This window comes from Lepidothrix coronata, unplaced genomic scaffold (assembly GCF_001604755.1).
Source record: "Lepidothrix coronata isolate B3197 unplaced genomic scaffold, Lepidothrix_coronata-1.0 Scaffold52, whole genome shotgun sequence".
Lineage (NCBI taxonomy): Eukaryota > Metazoa > Chordata > Aves > Passeriformes > Pipridae > Lepidothrix > Lepidothrix coronata.
Genome location: NW_016690232.1, coordinates 2,534,216 through 2,553,640, shown reverse-complemented (window position 1 = coordinate 2,553,640; position 19,425 = coordinate 2,534,216). Strand labels below are relative to the sequence as shown.

Below are 19,425 nucleotides of genomic sequence, written 5' to 3'. Positions count from 1 at the left end.
TGGGCTGAGTTAGGTGCCATGACATCTCCCCAGGTGGGTTGTGGGGTACTGAGATACTGATGTGGGTCTGGTGGCGCTACTGGAGAATCTGGTACCCAGACAGTGCCTGGTGCTTGGAGCCTGCAGGTGAAGGAAGGAGGGGAATGGTGTGTGTCTGCTCCAGTGCTTTCCATCCACCCGTGTTTGGTGCCTGGGCTGTGCATGGGGTGGGATTTGGGGCAGAGCTGCCAGGTTTCCCCCCAGTCTGGACCCCACAGCTCTGGGCTCACTCAAAATCACGGCTGTGGGCCCTGAGAAGCCTGGATGTGCCCTGGATCACTGTGCCCTTCAAGCCTGGAGCTGGGACAGAGAGGTGGCTGCATCCATGCTGTAGTGAGTCTGGGGCTGTTCATCCTTCCTGCCATATGCATCCCTTGCTGCATCTGGGCCATTTTGGAGAGGGGATGGATTATTTTACCAAAATATTTCTCATCTGCACCAGCTTAAGGGAGGAACTGACCTCATCACTTGGAGTGATGAGACCCTGAAGGTACTGATGGGCTTTAATTGCTCCAAGCAGACTCACCTGGGACCCCCCACCCACATCTACTGCCAAGGCCCAGGAGCCCATTTAAGCTGAGACTCAGACCTTCACTTTTTCCTTGAGCATTGTCTGAAGCCAAAATTCAATTCTGTACTTAATTTTGAGTAGAAAGGTCTACTTTGACACTCTTTCTACTGAGTTTGGTGTTTGTTTCTTCTCAGAGATGGGATGTCTCCCTAAGCCAGGGTAAGTGAGCTAGGATTTTTGAGTAAATTCCAGCTGGATGGCTCCTGCTAGAGTGGGCTGTGTGCTGCAGTGCTGTTCTGGCCAAGTCTGAATGCCTGCAGACCTGGCAGCTGTACTGACCTGGAAAGGCACCAGCAGACCTCACTGTCCTGTTACATGACCCTTGACTTACCCATGCAGAGGTGGTGTGAGAAGAGCAACCCATAAAGGACAACTTCTGCATCTTTCGTGGAGTGCTCCAGGCTCTTTCTGAGTCCAGAGGCAGACTTAAAAATTCCACAGGTAAGTTAATTGATATCTCCATGCAAATTAGCTCAAACCTGGAGGCAACATCTTCCACCAACTCCTTAAAATCCCTGCAGAGGACAAGCCCATCACCATGTGGGAGCGGGTAGTGGTGCTGCGCTGCCTGGTGCTGCCTGCAGGGCTGGGAGTTGCAGGCTCCGTGGGAGAGCCAAGCACTCAGAGCAAGCAGTGTGAACAAACTCCTGGACAGCCGTGAGAGGCTTTAGAAGGAGGGGGTTAAATTGTGGGGGGAGTTTGGATGGCTGCTGAGTAGCCAGAGATGTAAAGGATGTGCTGGGAAAGGAGCAGCCTCAGTAGCAAAAGATGCTGGAGCAGCCCCGTGGGTCCCAGCACAAACTGGATCCCAGACACGGTGTTACACACACCCAGCAGGCTGAGTCTGGGTCAGGAGCATTCCACTCTGAGACTGGGGGCTTTTCTACCTTAGGTACCCAAATATTTTAGGGCTGCATCTGTCAAGGCTCCCAAAGTGTCTGGCTCTTAGCCTCCCAAGCTTGTGATCCGGGGAAATCCAACAGCAGGAGATGTTGGCTGTGAACAGAAAGGGCTGGTACAGGGAACTGGGGAAAATATTCTTGCAAGCTTGTTGGCAGGGCATTTAAAAGTAGTTACAGGAGTAGAAATGAGTGATTGCTCACTTTGCTGTCTGCTCCCTGTGCACTTGGAGAGATTTATTGACTGGGAGCAGAAAATCAGATCCCCCATTCCAGACTGTGTGTGCAACTGAGCACTAATTATTGTTAATGGTTGTACTGAAGTGGATAATTTTTTTTCTAGCATGACAGCAAGAATAATATGATTTAGCAATATCCCTACAGCAAAAAGGCCAGGAACTGTTCTGAGGTTATTTCTGCAAGCTTTGCACAACAGGCAGAGCAATGGCAAGAAGACAATGGGAAAGGGCATTGGCATGGATGGAAATCAGTCCCACTGATCTGGGGCTTGGGATGGGCTCAGCCAACAGAATTGCTCATCCATCTGGGAACAGGGTAGCTCTCAGAGCAACAAACCACAGGGGAATGGCCCCAGTGGTGGTTTGCTATGCAGAGATGTTTTTTTTTCCATCTTCCTGGGCTGCAAGGGACTTATGAGTTCATGGAGCTGAGGTCTTCTTGTGGGGAGGCACAGAGGGAGAAGTGACAGCCCCAGGTCCTCTCCAGCCAAAAGCTCCCAGCTCCTACTCATTAGATGTGCAGTGGAGGAAAAAGGGCAGATGTAGCTGTGTTTAAGTGCAGGTCCCAAAACCAAGGGGGGCTGTGTTGCACCCATTGCTGGTCAAAGAGTTGTGCTTTGTACTGTGAGGAATTCAGTGCTTCTGCTTCACAACCCATCTGATCGTTAGGACTGTCTGGGAGTGAGGAGTGGGAATTCTGGACTAGCCGTGGCTGTAGAGGTGAGTGGAATAAATAACACAAGCCTAAAGGCACCCTAGCAGTAGGGATGTTGCTTTTGAATATGTGATATGGGGGAGTTATAAAGTATAGAAATACATGAACCAGCTCACACAGTTATGGGGGGTGTGACCAAACAGAACCTGGGGAAAGCAATCTACAGGGCACATAAATTGTAGGCTAGTGGGGGAAGCTCCTTCGGGCTGCTTTCCCTGAGGCAGCAGTGATTTAGCATCCTGAAAGGGCAGAGTCAGCTGGAATGAGAGTGTGGATATGAAAACCCGAATGCAAGGTGTACTCTTGTGTGATAAGATCTGGGCTTTGAATGGAAAAGGCGGTAGTATTTCACCTGTTGATTCAGAGTTTCTCCCAGGTTTCCTGGCACAGAAACAGGACAAACTGGATCATGTGTGTGATGCCAATGCCCGTTTAAACATCTGGATACATTTTGCTTTATATGTGTGCTAAGTAATTCTAATATATGACTGGGAGCTATAAATATTCCCATAATGACAGTAGGATACCTCTTAGCAAAGCTTTGTCCAAGCCAGACTTAGAGCAGCCTGAATACAGGAGTCACAAGAGGGAGCTCGAGTTGAACTTTAGGATTTTCTCTAAGGTGTAAGAGGGTCGATTTTTTTCCTTTTTTTTTACCTTCACGATAGGCGTAAAGGATAGAAACCTCCACTGCAAAGAAAGTTGATGCCCCTTTTTTAACAGCTTTTCCCCCGAAGCTGGGGCTTGAGCAGCCCTGCTTGAGGCAGCAGGACCATCTCTCCCCAGAGCCGTTTTCCATGGTTGGAAGCTTTTTCTCCCTTCTGTTTCAAAAATCATCTGCAAACAAAGCTCTGAGTATCTGCCTGGCCAGGATTATGACTTGTGGGTTGGTTTTTAAGGGAGCCTACTTTCCCTGGCTCCTGCTCTCAAGCAGCTCTTGGGGCTGCCAAAGCCTTCTCACCAGCTTGGTCAGGAGCTCTTGGTGTGGGGAGCACCTCTCTAACCTTCCCAAAAGGGAGCAGACTGAGACTTTGGAATTTGGTCTGTCCCCAGGGCTAGGGAGAACTGGGGAATGATCCCACCCACAGCCTTCTGCCTTGGTGTCCCTCACAAATGACCATGTCCATGACCAATCTGTGCTCAGGGAGGAGAAATCATTACAAACACCCTGCCTGCAGCTTGGGTGGGTGCTGGGGAGTCAGGTTGCTGCACCCAGAGACCATCCACCGAGAAGGTCCTGGGGCTGCAGCAGCCTTTGAGAGAGCAGATGGGTTTTTTGTAAACTGACAATTAGCTGCCCTAAAACCATAATTAGGCAACTTGACTCTCTGCTGCTGGGGAGTGGTGCCCTGCAAAGAGAAAAAGGAACTTGTGTTGTGCCCTGGGGAGGCCAAGCATGAGGACCTGGCTGGGACATTCTGGTCCTTCTCTGCCTTGGAGGAAGCACCCAGGCAAGCACTGAAGATGTCCAGCTTGCCAGGGTCCATCTCCTCTGGCTCCTGAGCACTCCCTCATCCTGCCAGCCCTTGGTAATGACGGTGTCCTGTGGAGGGCTTGGAAATGTTGGGTTTGCACCAATCTGCACCCTGGGTCTCATCTCCACTGGAGGAGATGGGACAAGAGCTGCCCACATGGAAATACAGCACTGGAGGTGCTGGGCTTGATCAGCTTTCATCCCACTGAACGTTCTAAGCCTCTGGAAAATTTGCCTGCTGAAGCAAGGAGGGGATCCTTGCCTTACCATAAGGCACATGAGCAAAATGCAGCAGTTGAACCCATGGATGGCAACTTGGAACTCCTCCACGCCTCCAGGGCTGGAAGGCAAGAGGTGAGGATGAGTGTGTGCACCTGGAAGTTTGCTCTGGGGTTAGTCACTGCCCCCATAACTAGGGGGGTTAAGCCAGATGCCTTCTGCCTCTCTCCCAAGGACAAAAGAGAAAGCACAGTTAATTAGCAGGAATTATGTAATTGTTATATCCACAAAACCTGTTTCAGGCAGGTGTGGTCACAAAGCACCCTGGAGCAGTTTTGTGTTAAGACTTGAGCTGCTGGTGTCCTATTGCTGAACAAAGGCTCTGTTTCTTCCTTATGCAAAAAAAAACCAGCTCAAACCTTGAAATCCCAGTCTGGGACCTCACCACGACTTGGGGCTCCAAGGAAGGTTTGCATGTTGGTGACAGAGGACAGCCCTTTCCCTAGGGAGGTCCCTGACAAAATACCGGCAGGGCATGGGTAGGAGAATCAGCCCAGGGGAAGGGGTTTTCCTGAGGGAGGAGTAACCCTGGGGACAATTTCCTGCATTTGTAAGCAGATCCCATGGGTTCTCCATGTCTGTGACCCGTCTGGGCCCAGAAGAGCTGCAGCAATAGCTGCAAGCACAGCAACCACCCTGTGCATAGCACGTGTATTGCTGACCAGGGCTGTGGTTCACTGGGGGTGCAGTGAAGGCATTTCACCCATGTGTCCTTGTGGTCTCTGCTCCTTCCCTGCTGGCTTGTGTAAGGCTTGGAGCAGTGCAAAAGCCAGGTCAACATGGGGTGCCTTTACACCTGGTGTTTGCCCAAGGAAAGGATGATCTTGTCCTGAAAACCAGGAACCTCGGAATAGCTTATGCTGCAATGGGATGGTTGTGGTTTCCCATGAGGCTTCATCTGATGCTCTCAGCAGTTTCTGGGGCTCTAAGGGTCTTGCCTGCAACCAGGCAGCACCTCTAGGGAACAACATGTGGAAGAAAAAAGAGGGAGGACAGACAGAGGCTCTGCCTGAAGGAGGAATCTCAGAGAGCATGTGGAGATGGACTGGAGGTCTGCAGGACACTGAGCTCCAAGACTGGGTGGCAGTGTAGGGGGAAAGGGTGGAGAGATGTCTTTGAGATAGGTGCAGTGAGATGTGGTATCCTGTTGCAAATGCTGTGCCTAAAAAACATTTCATGGGAAGCATGGTTGATTTGTCCTTGTCTGGGAAGATGACTTGTGAGCTGTGAAGCTGAGGGTGAGTGATGCTCTTGGAGCTCCCACGTCCACTGAAAGGCTGCAGATCAGGACAGATCCCTAGGGAATGGCAAAACCAACTTTCAGGTCTGATGGAGGGTTAAGGAGAGTGAAGAGATATTGTTACATTTGCTCCTCATCAAAAGGTGTTAACTTCCCCTTGGGGTGCTCCATTCATCAGCCCCAAACCTAATGGGGAACGGTCCTGCAGCCCTTTTCTGAAAGGATTTTGCTCACAAACAGAAATGGGGAAGAAGGCTGTGGAAAAGCAAATGAAAAATGGACCTTTAGCTGCTCCAAAAAAAACAAGGGCCGGGAAAGCGCTTCAATGCAATTAGTGCCGAGCCAATGCGAGGTGACCGTTCTTGTGCACGGCCCCGCTTTGTGCCGCTCCAGCTGCGGATTTATTGTCCCCTGATCAGCCGTGGCTGCTGTGGCGCTGCCGGCAGCTCAGGAGGGCTCTGCCCAGCCTCCACACAGGGTGTTTCTCATTTCAGACTTCAAAGATGGTTGAACAATGTAGCTGCACATCAAAGGGCTGAGCGGAGCCCGGGGGATGCGGGAGGAGAGGATGAGCGCTGGCCCCATGGGAGTCGTGGGCGTCTGTGGGGCGCGGGGCCCCACCGCTCCCTAGCTGGGCCAGCAGCGCCTCCGGCAAGTTTGGCTCATCCCTGGCTGCCAACGGAGTCAGAAGCTCAGCTACAGCTCTATGGTCAAGGCGCTGTGCTGAGGTTTATTCCTTTCGGGTACAATGAGAAATCCAGCTGTTTCCAGCTGTTTTGGCTGGAACGCTTCCCTGGGGAAGCATCTGGCTCCTGGTGTGGGTGTTGTGCTGCGTCCATGGTCTGGTAGAGCCTGGTCCAGCCAAAGCATGAGCAGCCTGGCACGTGGGCAAGCCCCTGCCCAGCCTTCCAGACAGGTTGTGTGCCGAGCATCCCTCGGGCTCCTGCCTCTGGGAGCCTGTGCAGGCAGGGAAGGGATCGAAAATGGATTTGTCACTCTCTGCTTTGCTGCTGCTGCCAGCAGGAGCTTTGACACGGCTGCACAGGGACAAGCTGCGGTGGCCAATGGCCCCTATCCACCAACTGCCCTCCGTTAAGGAATGCACACGTCCCGGCGCAGCAGCCCCGACGGCAGCCAGGACACACAGAGCTGCAAACGAGCTGTGCACGGACCTGGCGTCACGGCACACACCGAGGCAAACTGTGCCATCGACCTCTTGTGGCTCCTGTCATTGCAGGTGGTCCCCGGCAGGATCCCTGTTGTCATGCTGTGACCCTCTCTGAGCGCCGCAGGGAACCAGCCTCAGCCGTGCCACTGCTGCGAGGCAGCTTCGGGCTGGAAAAAGGCAGGATTTTGTAGGTGAGACTGCTTTTTCCCAACTGTTCATGCTCTTTTGGATGTTGTGCACACTCTTTTCTTGCTTTCCTGCAGCATGTGATAAGAAGTCCATCAAGAGGTTGTAGATGTTGAGCATTAAAAGGGTTGAAGCTTTTGGGTTTTTTTTCCTTACAGGGATTTTTGATCACCTTAACTTTTCTCCTTTTTGCTGCCTTTCCACACCTGCAGTTCTTGTCCTTTGTTTTCCATTTTCAGAGAGGAGAGAGGAATGCCAAAAGATATGTTTTTTTTTTCTTTTAAGGAAAATGGCAGGTGGGAAATGATGAGTCAAGAAGTCCATGGTATTTTCCTCTTTTGGTTGCTTGATATCTATGTCACTCCAGGTAAATTATTAACTCTTCTTCCACCTTTATTCCCCTTCCTCTGCCCTGGGTTGACCTTTTCTATCCCCATGCCAGGGCCAGGAGCTGGTGTGCTCTCATGCTGTGCATCACTCCTGGTGTTGTTTTTTGACAAATGTTTGAATTCATAGAAGTCCTTCTCCAGGCTATAAATAGGAAATACCAGCCAGAGGGGCTAATCTGCAGTGGTGTTGACATCCCCAACAACCCAGGATCACCTGTGAGTGCTCAGCAGCTTCTCAGAGCAATCAGCAAGCCAAGGTATGAGCCAGTCAGAGCTCCTCTGTCACACTGATCAGTTCCCGTTTAAACGGAGGGAGAGGTGGTGCTGCAAAGTCTTCCTAATTATCCCCAAATGTCAGCTAACAGCTTGTATCTGGTGTGGGGAGAAAAGAAAACTTGGTGGTCCCACCAAAAGCAAGTGTGAGGTTGTGTGGGAGGTGCTGGTGTCTCCATAACCAGAGGTTTTTAAAAGAGGAAGGAAACAAGGTCGTACAGGTCAGTTAGAGCTGCTCTTGAAGGAGAGGATGGGTCAGATGTTCCTGAGGTTCCTTCCCATCCTGCCTCCTAGGGACCAGTGAAGCCACTGGAGGTGAAGGAAGGTCTGTCAGCTGATGCGATCTAACAGATTCCCACATTGCCTGTGCTGGAAATTTGGAACCTCTGAGGGTCTGACAGTAGAGCCTTGCTTAGTGTTGGGGGTTTTGTCATCTGAAAACCCCTGATTTCTGGGAATAAATGCACAAAAGTGCTCCTAGGTAGGAGGTTGAGATGGTGCAGGGGCACATCTCTGCCTGAATTAGGCGTGCTACCGTGTCCCCATGCTGAGGGATGGGAATGCCAGCCACAGTCACACATCTGCTGGAGAGGTGGCAGGAATTGGAAGCATTCAAAGTGCCTGGACTGGGAGCTCAGTCAATATTTATGGACAGGGGTCACCTGCACTGAGTGAATTTTTGAAAGCACTTGAAGGCTGATGGATGACTTCACCTGGTGGTGGTAGGAAGGCGGCTCCTGGTCGGGCTGTATATGACTTAACCATGTGCTCTCCAGACAGCTTTTCCTTAGGATTATTTTGCTTACAAGTTACCTTATCCATAAGTCCTATTTGCTCTGACAGTCTCTGCAGCAGTTATGTTTTATTACCTGGGAAATGACAGACACAGATCTCTTAACAATGAGGTTTGGCACAGATGAGCTGAGGAGGGTCTGAAGTCCTTCTTAGTGCTGCATGTTATTTGGGTGCATCTCCCATGGCACTTGGGGACCACATATGTTTATCTACTTTGAGTCCTGGCACAAGGATGTGGTGACCAGTGGAGGGTGTATATGTCCATCAGGGTTGTTCTTGCGAAGGTTTTGAGCAGCTGTCTGGGGAAGCTCTTAAATGTAGGTTTTAAAACCTCCAAACCTAAGAAGTTGAAAACCACAGCTCTCTAGGCTTTATTAACACAATAGATTTGACAAGGGCAGCAGTCTTCTCTTGACAAATTCCAAGGTTACATGCCTAGGAAGCATGGTGACTTATTAAATCAGGTTAAGCTTTGCCAAGTATGTTGGAGCAAAACACTTGCACCCTCCATGCAGAGACCTCCTTGCTTAGCAAGTAAATCCCTCTCCCATAGTCAGTGTTACAGCCCATGTCTGCTCCAACACATCCTTGGGTCTCCTTAACAATGCTGTTTCTGGGAGGTTTCAGGAGTAGTTCAAGATACTGAACATACCTAGCCCTGATTAAAACAGAAATGTGTCTGACCAGTGTTTGGGAATAGTAAATATGAATCAACAGCCCCTGCTGCTTTGGGTTTGTCTTTGTTTTTAAGGAGGAAATTGTCTTTTGCCTTGGAGGTGAAACAAAAGCCTTTTTAAGGCCAAAATCCAGGCTCTAAGTGGGGGAAACGTTTTTTCACCAGCAGCTACTTGCAGCCCCCCCTCACCTCACGGATGGCTGTATCCCACAGCCTCGCAGGAAGCAGTGGGAGGCAGTAGCCACCTTTGGGGCAGCCTCACCTCCACGTGCAGTGAAGAAAAGTCAGTTAAAGCCTCTGGTCAGTAAGGGGAGGCAGTGATAATATTGGAGAGGGGAAGCTTAGGTGTTTCACTGACGAGCCCGATGCCACATTCCATCAGTTCTGAGTGTCCGTGGCAGCAGCAGCTCTCTCGGTGGAGAGCACCCCACTTTGCTTGGAGACTGGCTTAACAAGTAACTCCACTGTTTTTTCCTTGTTCTTTTTCCCCTTCACTATGACATGTGCCTAGAAAAGAGCAAAGCAGGCCGTGCTAAGACTTGTTTCTACATAGTTTTGCCCTTCCTTGGCTTAAAGTGTTATTTTAAAAAGCGATTGTAAGAGTGGTGCCAGAGTTTTTCAGAGAAGGTGAGTTTTCCCATCTGATTAAGAGTTAATAGACATATTTAGTTTCTTCTTCCCTCTACTTTAAGGAGAAAAGCCTGTCGTAGAGCCCAGGCTCGTGCCACAGGGCTGGGCAGCTTTGCTTCTCAAGGGGAGAAGGGGTTTCTCAGTAGACAGGTGTGAATATCCCATTCCCAGTTCTCATCCTGAGCCACCACTGGATACTTACTGCTCCTAGCATTCCCTCTGATCCCCCATGATGGATACACCCCTGGAAGCTAATGTGCCCCCAGCATGTGAGGACGTGGACAAACCCAGCTGTTTGGTGTCCCAGGCTGGCCTGAGGGAAGGTGGTAAAACAGTTCCTTGAATTTTGTGCCTTCACCTGGCCTCACTCCAACCCTTGGAGAAAGCCCATTTTCCTCAGCAGTTTCTCTGGGCAATGGTAGTTGCAGGGTCCCTCTTCTGTCCCCAGTGGGGTGGCAGCAGATCTCCCCTCCCATCAGAAATGGGCACAGGGATCTCTATGGCTCTGTCTGGGTATCCCAGAATACTATTCCCTGCTATACCAGCAGCAGAGGTGAGTAAAGCAACAAGAATTTTCTTATGTTTCCCTGCCAAGGGCTTTTCAGTGCCCCGGGCAAGCACGTGCATAATTACAGTTAATTGCCTCCCTGCTATCGAATGTCCATCTCCACTAATGCTTTGTTCTGCACACCTGGGCCAGACCATTGCCAGAGGTATTTACAGAGGGGAACATCACAGTCCTGAAGCAGATCACTGAGGCTTTGGAGGTATTTCTACCCTTGACTCTTGGTATCACTCACTGCATCTCATCCTGCACCTCTGAACTGGATTCCTCATTAGAGCCACCCCCATTGTAAGCAGCTGCAGCAAAGGCATCTGGCCCCTTTTCTTCGCCAGTAGCTTATCTTCTCCAAAACACAACTTGTTCTTTTTGCACATTTCCCTGAACTGCCCTCCTAAAAGCACTAACACCACTACTGGGATGCTGCCACAGTGCCCTTCCAACTGCGAGTCACCTGAATGCCTCCTGGCAAACTCAGAAAAGCAGGAGCATATACAGAACAAAATATCTGCCTATGTGGATTCCCTACTCTTTTTTGCTGAGTGCTGGCAAGCATCTTTGCAGGTGCAAGGTTTTGTGCATCTGGAGAAGGGTCCAGTGTGAGAGAGAGCTGAGGGACAGAACCTGTAAAAATTCCCAAAATATCAAAGATGTGCAAGACTTGTTGCCCATTTGCCTCAGTAACCATGTCTCGTTTGCCTGGAAGAGCAAATCTGGATGTTTCTTCATGCTGCTGAGAAGGGTCTGAAAACTGAACTCCAAGGAATGAGTTTGATTTCACGGGCTCCAGCCCTTGCAAGCGCATCACTCTTGGATACCACTCTGAGCTGTGCTGGAGCGTGGCTGGCAAAGCCAACCCAGAATGGGCATGTGCTCTGAACCTGATGTGCTCCCAAGGGCAAACCCTGGAGCCAGACACTGCGTGGAAACAGAGATCCTGGGGTAGGGAAGCCTGAGAAGGCTGATGTGTCTCTGTGGGTGCAGCAGATGGATGGCAGCCCAGGCAGCTGCACTCCTGACAGTGCCCCGACACAGGAGTGGTAAATCCTGTTCCTCCACGAACCAAACAGTTTTTCTTCAACTGCCTGGGTCTGCCACAGAGCTTAGCAGACTTTTCCTATGGCTAATTACCTTCCTTCTTACCAATGTGCATCTTACTTCCACTTATCATTTCAGCTCCTGGCTCTGAGCCCATCTCACATCTCTGCAGATCGAAACGTGGGGTCAGAGCAGACATCTATGTTGGATACTTTACTTACCACCCTCTGTTCTGCAGTCCTTGGATGGGATTTCCTCCCTCCCCCTTGCAGAATCCTTGGTTATTCAAACTGCTTAAAGAGCTGATATCAAATCTGGGGCCATAGCTCTGGGAGTGCCTTTATCAGTGACAAGGTGATGCCTTGATGGGGCTGGCAGCTTTCACTGTCCCCCGTGCTCACCCAGTGAGCTGCCTGCTGTCATCCCCATGGCACGAACAGCACTGTCCTTCTATAATCACTGGTTTTCCTAAAGACCCACTCCTCTCTCAGCTGTCTCTCCATGGCCTCTGTGCCTAGCTGTATTCATTGGCAGGGATTTCATACTTTCTTGCCAGTCCCCCCTAAATGTACTGAGTAGCTGGGACAACAGCCCTATTCAAAGCCATCCTTATCCCTCTCATCTCCATGATCATTTACCACTGGGAGACACCTGGATGGGTGTCTATGTCCTGCACTGATATTTAGGCCAGTATTTTCCCTTTCTTTGTGCTTAGGACCTTGGTACACTGATGTTTGTGGCCATTTCACACTCTCCCAGTTGGCATAGGGAGTCTCTTGCAGTTGCAGATCTGGCTGATGGCACGATGCAGCCTCTGTGTCCTGTGAGCAGTGACCACAAAACCAGCTCTTTGTTTTTTTAACTCGATGGTGCCCTGGGTGCAAAGTCCTGCCTAAACCCTGCTGTTTGTCAGCCTCTTCAGCTCCCTTTTGGAAGGGAGGTGGTGCGAGTGAAAACATCCCACAGCTGGAGCCGCCCCTGCACACATCCTCCCGGCACGACTGCGGGACACATCTGGACTGCTTCGCTGCCTCCCACCCACTCAATCCCCGTTAGGGCTCATCAGCTGGGCTGTCCAGCTCACTCCACAGGGCAGCAGGAGAGTCCAGCCACTCCTCCCACTGCAAACCCTGGTTGTGCAACTGCCGCGGGAGTGGGGTGGGCGCCTGCCTTCCCTCCCCTGCCTCTGCCAAAGCGCCAAGTCCCGCCTATAAATCAGGACCAGGAGGGGCTCTCTCCCTGCGGCAGAGGTGAGACAGCAGCACAGGTGGCTGAGGCTGAGAGGTAAGTGTCCCTGGGGGGCTGAGAAGCCTTCCCTTCCCTCCCTGCCCTGCTTCTAAGGTTGGCTGCTATGGGCATTTGCAGGGAAAGTGTGGCAGAAACGGGCACAGGGGAGCAGAGCAAGTGTTTCCTGGGTGTTATTTCCACCTTCTGTGCAGGAAGGCAAAGAATCAAATAGGATATGTAGCTGGGAGGTGTTTGTGATATAAGGTAACTCCCACTATGCAAAAAAAGCCTTTCCCAAAACAGTTAACAGCGAGCAACTCGTGCTAGTGCTTTCTTCATTTACACAGGAACGAGTCCAGTTTTTATTCCAGCCTTGAGAAGCAGAGCATTCATTAGGTGTTGCCTTATGACTGAAAGTTGAAATTGTTCTGGGGAATATGGTGGTTTTTAGGAAACACTGTGCTTACCCCCTTTTTTTATTTTTTTTTTTTATTATTTTTTTCTGATGAATACCCCATCCTCTGTGTCTCGTGGAAGCTGAAAGTGCTTCTCTGTGCAGAGGAGCCAGTGCCACCCATAATGACATCCTGGTGTGCTGAATTAATAACTCAGTGGAGCAGGGTGCTCCCTGCCAGCACTGGGGTTAAACCAGAGGCTGCAGCAGCACCCCTGAGGCACCTGTGTGGGAGTCCCTGCTCTGGCAACATCCAGCCCAAGCCATGGAGCCTGGCCATCGTCCCTTGTTTTATTGCCTGGGACTATCAGAAGGATTTGGATCCATCGTCCCCGTTGCAGCTCTGGGAGCCTTGTAGGGCTGGATGTCCATTCAGGGATTGCTGCCTTTCAACCCCCGGGGTGGAGCTGCTTGGAGCCCTGCAGCAGGCACAAAAGCATCCTAAATCCAAGGTGTGCTACATCTGCAGCCCGTCCATCAGCCTTGGTGACTCTGTCAAAGTCAGCAGCATTTTCCCCAGTGTTGGGGGACAGGACCCTGCCAGAGATGCAGAGACTGAATAGTCTCACTGGACTTTTTTTTTTTTTTTATCCTGAGAAAGGCAGGGCAGGTATCCAAAGATAAAAGTATTTGCAAGACCGATAAGGCAGGATAGTTTAAACACAGCTTGTAAACAAAAATTGGCAGTGAATTGTGGCTTGACTACATACTTTCAAAGCCAGTTTCCAGGAAAATTGCAGAAGTTTAGAATCAGCCTCGTGAGTACACTGTAAAAGCAGATGAATTTATTAAATTTTTTTAAAAAAGGAGAAAATGACGATTTAAAGATATTTAATCTCACTTGTAAATGAAGAGCCCAGAATGCTGGTAAAGGGAATGAAGATTTGGGGGTGGCATATAGAGAAATCCCCTACAGAGGATATGCCAGGAGCTGCTCCCTGAGAGCGTGATGACTGTCTGTGGGGTTTCTCCCAGGTTAAGCCCTGTTCACAGCCTGGAATCCCGGTAGAGGCAGCAGGGATGAGAGTGGCCGTGGTGGGTGCTGGTGTCAGTGGGCTGGCAGCCACCAAATGCTGCCTGAGGGGCTGGAGCCCACCTGCTTCGAGCAGAGCCAGGACATCGGGGGGCTCTGGCGCTACACGGTGAGCCATCGGTGCCTGTCCTCCTTCCTTTGGGAGCTGCAGCTTTGCAGGTGGGGAGCAGGTGGGCTCCAGTGGATGGGGTGGGGGTGTGAGGGTTTGCTGGGTGCTGGCCTCTCCTGCCTGCACTCCCTGACACCAGAGGAAGGGCAGCGGGGCACAGTCCCCACCGCGGGCGCAGGGCTGACGCCCCCGGGGTGCCGTGCCAGGAGCACATCGAGGCCGGCCGGCCAAGCCTCTACCCGTCAGTCATCAGCAACACCTCCAAGGAGATGTCAGCATTCTCTGACTTCCCTTACCCCGAGGACTTCCCGGTGTTCCTGCCCAACGCCCGGCTCCTGGATTACCTCCGGAGCTATGCCAAGCACTTCAGCCTCCAGGAGCACATCAAATTGGGGGTGAGTGACGGGTGCCCCAGCACTGCCCCGCTCCACACGCACTCTGGGTGCCAGTGGTGACTTTGCTTCACTCCCATGTTTCAGACCACTGTTGTCAGCATCCGGAAACACCCCGACTTTGCCACCACGGGCCAGTGGAATGTTGTCACGGAGGCAGATGGGAAGCAGGCATCGCATGTCTTTGATGCTGTTATGGTTTGCAGTGGCAATTTGTCCGAGCCATCCCTCCCCCTGCACTGTTTTCCTGGTACAGTATAAGGCTGCCTGTGGTTACCTGCTTCCAGGGGCTGGGGGGACGTTTAGAGGTTCCTCGGGGAAAATGCTTGCTTTCTTCCTTTACTTGATTCTGCTTTCCAAACCTCCTGGCACAAACAGCAATACATCCTCGTGCTTCAGCAGCTTTGTCTATGAAGCCCTGTTTTGGAGAGGAAGCACCAATTCTGTGTGCGTGGGATGGAGGGCTGGACCTCTCTGAGTCCCTGGTGGCCAGTGATTGCACTTCCTTACTCTTGCCACCTGGACTGTTTCTACGCCAGTTCTCCCAACAAAACCCACAAATGCTCAAATACTTAAGAGCTTCATTTCTTTTTCCCCAAGGCATCGAGAAGTTTCGAGGCCAGTACTTTCACAGCCGCCAGTACAAGCATCCCGACGTGTTTCAGGGGAAGCGTGTCCTCGTGGTGGGCATGGGCAATTCCGGAGTGGACATTGCAGTGGAGGCCAGTCATGTAGCTTCCAAGGTACCACTACCCAGCCACCCCAGGAATGTGGGGAGGGAGGTGCGGGGGGCAGTAGCTCAGTCTACTGTCACCGCAGGCACGTGGTGTATAAACAGTCCTTTTGAACCTGAAGTTCTTGTTCAAAAACCTACCCTGAAAGAAAGCTGGTTTTCCTCTTTTCTCCTGTTCTACCTCCATTATCAGCAGCCAAGAGGTCTTAAAGATGCTGTTGCTGCTTTTCCATTGTGCAGCTGTCTGAGCCACGCCCCTCTGAGTTACTTTTCAGCACAAATTTCAGCAAATTCATCAGCCAAATCATTGATTCCCTGCTCTCTCCCAGGTGACCATTTGCACCCGCCGGGGTGCCTGGCTGCTCAGCCGTGTGTTTGACCATGGCTACCCATGGGATATGGTTTACAACACTCGCCTCATGAGCCTGATCAGAAACAACCTCCCTGGGCCCCTTTCATGGGGATGGGTTAATTACAGTATTAACCAGCGGTTCAACCATGAAAACTATGGCCTTCAGCCAGAGAAGAGGTACTTGGTGGTTGCCAACCCATGCAGATGGGTGGTGTGGGCAGGGGGAGATCTCCAGAAACCATCAACCAGTGCCCAGACTGTGGTGATCTCCAACCAGGAGTTCACAGCCCAGCAGGAGAAGATAAGCTGTACCCCCTTAGGTGGTGAGAGGTGGAGCACACTGGAAAAGCCCAGGAAGGACCAGAGGAGTTTTCCTCATGAGGCTCCCTGATGAAAGAGGAGAAGAAAGGCTTAAAGTGTGGATCAGCTCTGAAAAGAGATGGTTTAAAGAGCAATTGAGTGGAGGAAGAAGGCAGGAAGTGTCCAGGAATCACTCACACTGTGGGACAGGGTGACACTGGTGCGGGGGTTGAACGTGTCAGTGTTTGGAGAGGGGGAGGTAGGGCTGTTTGCTTAGAGCAAATGACACTGGGAGGTCGTGAGCTGGTGGGCCCAAGGGAAGGAGGAGCAAGGGCTTGTTCATGGTCTTCTGTTCTCAGAGCCCCTCTGCTCTCCACAGCTGCCTGGTGCGAGAGCCGCTGCTGAACGATGACCTTCCGAGCTACATCCTGACAGGGAGGGTCACCATCAAGCCGGGCGTGAAGGAGTTCAAGGCCAACTCTGTTGTTTTCCACAACTGCCCTGAAGAGGAGCCCATTGATATCGTTGTCTTCTGCACAGGCTACAACGCCTCCTTCCCCTTCCTAGAAGAATCAGTCGTCAAGGTGGAAAACAAGCACGCATCCCTCTACAAATACGTGTTCCCAACCCACCTGCAGAAGCACACCCTGGCTGTCATTGGGGTGATTAGGCCCTTTGGAGCCATCATGCCTGTGACAGAGATGCAAGCACGCTGGGTGACCCGTGTCTTCAAAGGTAGGAGAGCTAACGGGAGCTCTCCTGGGTACCAAAATACAGTTCAGATTGGACACGTCTTGTCCCTCTACCAAGATGGATTTCTGTCCTTGGAGATCTCAGAGCTAAGAAGCTCATTTCAGAGTGGACAGGGGAGTATTTTCAGGGCTCAGACTTCCCAAGTTATTTCACTTCTGCTAAGCTGCAGCAACATGAGTGAGGAAAGAAACCTACTGGGGTTTTTGTTTGGTTTTTTAAATAAAAACAATAACAACAACCTCCCACTGGGCTCACGGGGAGGGCTATATCAAGGCTTCTCCACAGAGCCAGGGGAAGCTCTGGTTTCTCTTTGGGATGATCCTCTCTGGGGCTTGCACAGCCCATCTCACTCCATGTCACCTGCCCGTGCCCTGACAGCACAAATCTGTAAGAGCAGGAAAAGGTAAGGGTGAATTTGCACCACTGTGGAGGACTGGTCTCTGGCAGAATTGCCAGTGACAACCTAAACCTGAGCAATAGGGTTTTCCTGCCCTCCAGAGGTAGGGATTCTCATGTTTTGCATCAGTGAATGAGTTCACAAGTCCCCCCAGGAGCTAAACTCTGGAGGACGCTCTCCTCTCTCTCCTAGGCTTGTGTCGGTTGCCTCTTCAGTCTGTCATGGAGAAGGAAGTAAATGAGAAGAAGAAAAACCAAGTTAAATGGTAAGTCATTCCCTGGAGCCTCAAAGGGGTTTTATTGTGGATTGAAAAATCCCTGGAGTTTTGGGGGCAGCAACACACAGGCTCACACTCTGCAGCTGCTCCCTGTGTGTACGGCAGAGGCAAGGGGGAATGTCCAGATCCAGCCTCCCCTTTGCTCACTTGAGCCAGTATAACCTTTGATTTGACGCTGGTATTTTGCCTGTTGGTGGCAGGAAGAAATGAATTTAGGGTACTTAAGCCTAAAGCTTGCTTAGGAGTTGGGGAAGTGTGCCAGGGTCCCCAGGGACTGAGAGATAAGATGGCAGAGAAATTAATGGTAATAAATGCAAGGTAATTCAACTGGGAAGGGGAAAAAATCCAGCCCAAGGTGTCCACACAAATTGTCTCATCTCTCAGCATGGAGACCTGCCTCAGTGTGAACAGGTATCTAAACACACCAGTGTGTGGTTCCCAGGCAGGTAAAAGGCTAAGAAATATTAGGGTATGAATGAGATAAACCCAGGAACCTGGGCAGTGTATTAATCCAGTCATCTACATCACTGCAGGAGAAAAGGGATAGAAAAGTGAACTACAGAATTGCTCAGAAGAATTGCTCTACAATACGAGGTTAAACTCACATGGCCTTTTTTCAGCCCACCAAAGGTGGGACATAAAACTCTGAATTTTACTGAGAAGATGAACTGGAAGCAATTCTCCAATTCACCATATGTTCTTGCAATACTTGATGGAAATGAACGTGAGGGAAACTAGAGGGCGCCGCCTTTCTCATGCTGCACATGACTTCCCTGCAGAGAGCAAAGGGAAAACTAGATTCCAAAAAAATCCCCAAACTGGTTTGACAAAGTCTTTTAACAGAGATCCACCAAGATGAAGGGGGGGAACAGGTGCAACTTGTGGCCAGTGAAGTGAAAGACTGATTGATTAACATGAGCCAGCATCCCTTTACATGTGCTGTATAAGGGACAGGATTTGGGGCCAGACAGGCCAAGGTTCCCACTCTGTGTACGCCCAGTCCTTTCCTAAACAGAACCTGCTTGCATTCGAATGCAATAACAACAGGGATGCAGAGGACTTGCACTCAAGTTCCTCTCAGCCCTGTTGACGCCAATCTTTCTCCTGCCTCTTTTTCTTCTCTGATTCATTAAGGTTTGGTCTGTCCTTTGACGAAGTCCTCAAAACCGAGTGGCTGGTCTACATGGACACGCTCGCCTCCTTCATCGGTGCCAAGCCCAGCGTGCTGGGGCTGCTCTGCAGAGACCCCTGGCTGGCCCTCACCATTTTCTTTGGTCCCTGTTCCCCCTACCAGTACCGACTGGGGGGTCCTGGGCACTGGGAGGGGGCACGCCGGGCCATCCTCACCCAGTGGGACCGGACCCTGAAGCCCACAAGAACACGAGTCCCTGCTGGCTCCTCCAGCTCTTTCCCCTCTCTCATGATTGTGGTGGGGTTCCTCCTACTCCTGGCTGCCATAATTTTTGGTTTACAATAGCTTTTAGAGCCTGTTAATTTTTTGTTCTTGTCACGGGGGATGTTATCTCAGGTCAGACATCTCCACAGTGTGCCATGGGATGGGAGGAAAAGGACTTCAGGAGATGGAACAAATTTTATGCTTCAACCTGCCGCACAAACCTTTCTCTGCCCCAACTCACCCCCAAGCACAGCTTTGCAGACCCCATTAGCTGGGGATGGCAGCTTTCCTCCAGTGTCTGTTGCTCCTCTCCTCTCCTGCCCACTGCTGGGAGCAGAGCATGGCTTTATGGCATAACTGTGTATGGATCATGCCAGCCAGGATGCAGCAAGGATAAGACTAGCCCTGCCCCAACTCACCTGAGAACCAGGGTCTTTAGTCCAGCAAGGGGTTATCTGGGCTGGGTATGCAGGTCAGACTGTCTGTTTTCCCAGACTTAAAACCTATGACCCAAAAATCCCAGTTTGGGTTGAATTGGTGCATGTTTCCAATGAAAGGGCCCTGGTTGTGGTTTGTCACTGCTGAAGTTGGGACTGAGCACTTCTGGCTTTGTTTTCCTTCATTCTTCACCACTGGATAATCCTAGGGCTTTTTTCATGTGTGTGGGGACTTAAAATGAATAAAATTTTATCAGCTGTGTCAGGAGCCTGCTGCAGGTGCCTCCATTTCGTCTGCCTGGGTGCAGGGAAAGAGCTGGGACGGTCCATGTCTGAGCTGGGGCTGTGCCATCCAGTGCCACGGGCAACTCACAAGGCTGGGGCTGTGAGGG

General features: G+C 51.0%; 1 protein-coding gene across 1 annotated transcript; it reads left to right on the top strand.

Moving 5' to 3' along the window:
* Window positions 1-12,069: 12,069 nt before the first annotated feature.
* FMO1 (flavin containing monooxygenase 1) lies at window positions 12,070-19,299 on the top strand. The gene is given in 10 exon segments (XM_017815933.1): window positions 12,070-12,457; window positions 13,830-13,932; window positions 13,935-13,996; window positions 14,203-14,391; window positions 14,476-14,638; window positions 14,989-15,131; window positions 15,451-15,650; window positions 16,153-16,508; window positions 17,116-17,188; window positions 18,335-19,299. Coding segments are annotated over 9 exon segments (1,587 nt in total). The 5' UTR covers window positions 12,070-12,457; window positions 13,830-13,874; the 3' UTR covers window positions 18,678-19,299.
* Window positions 19,300-19,425: the final 126 nt, after the last annotated feature.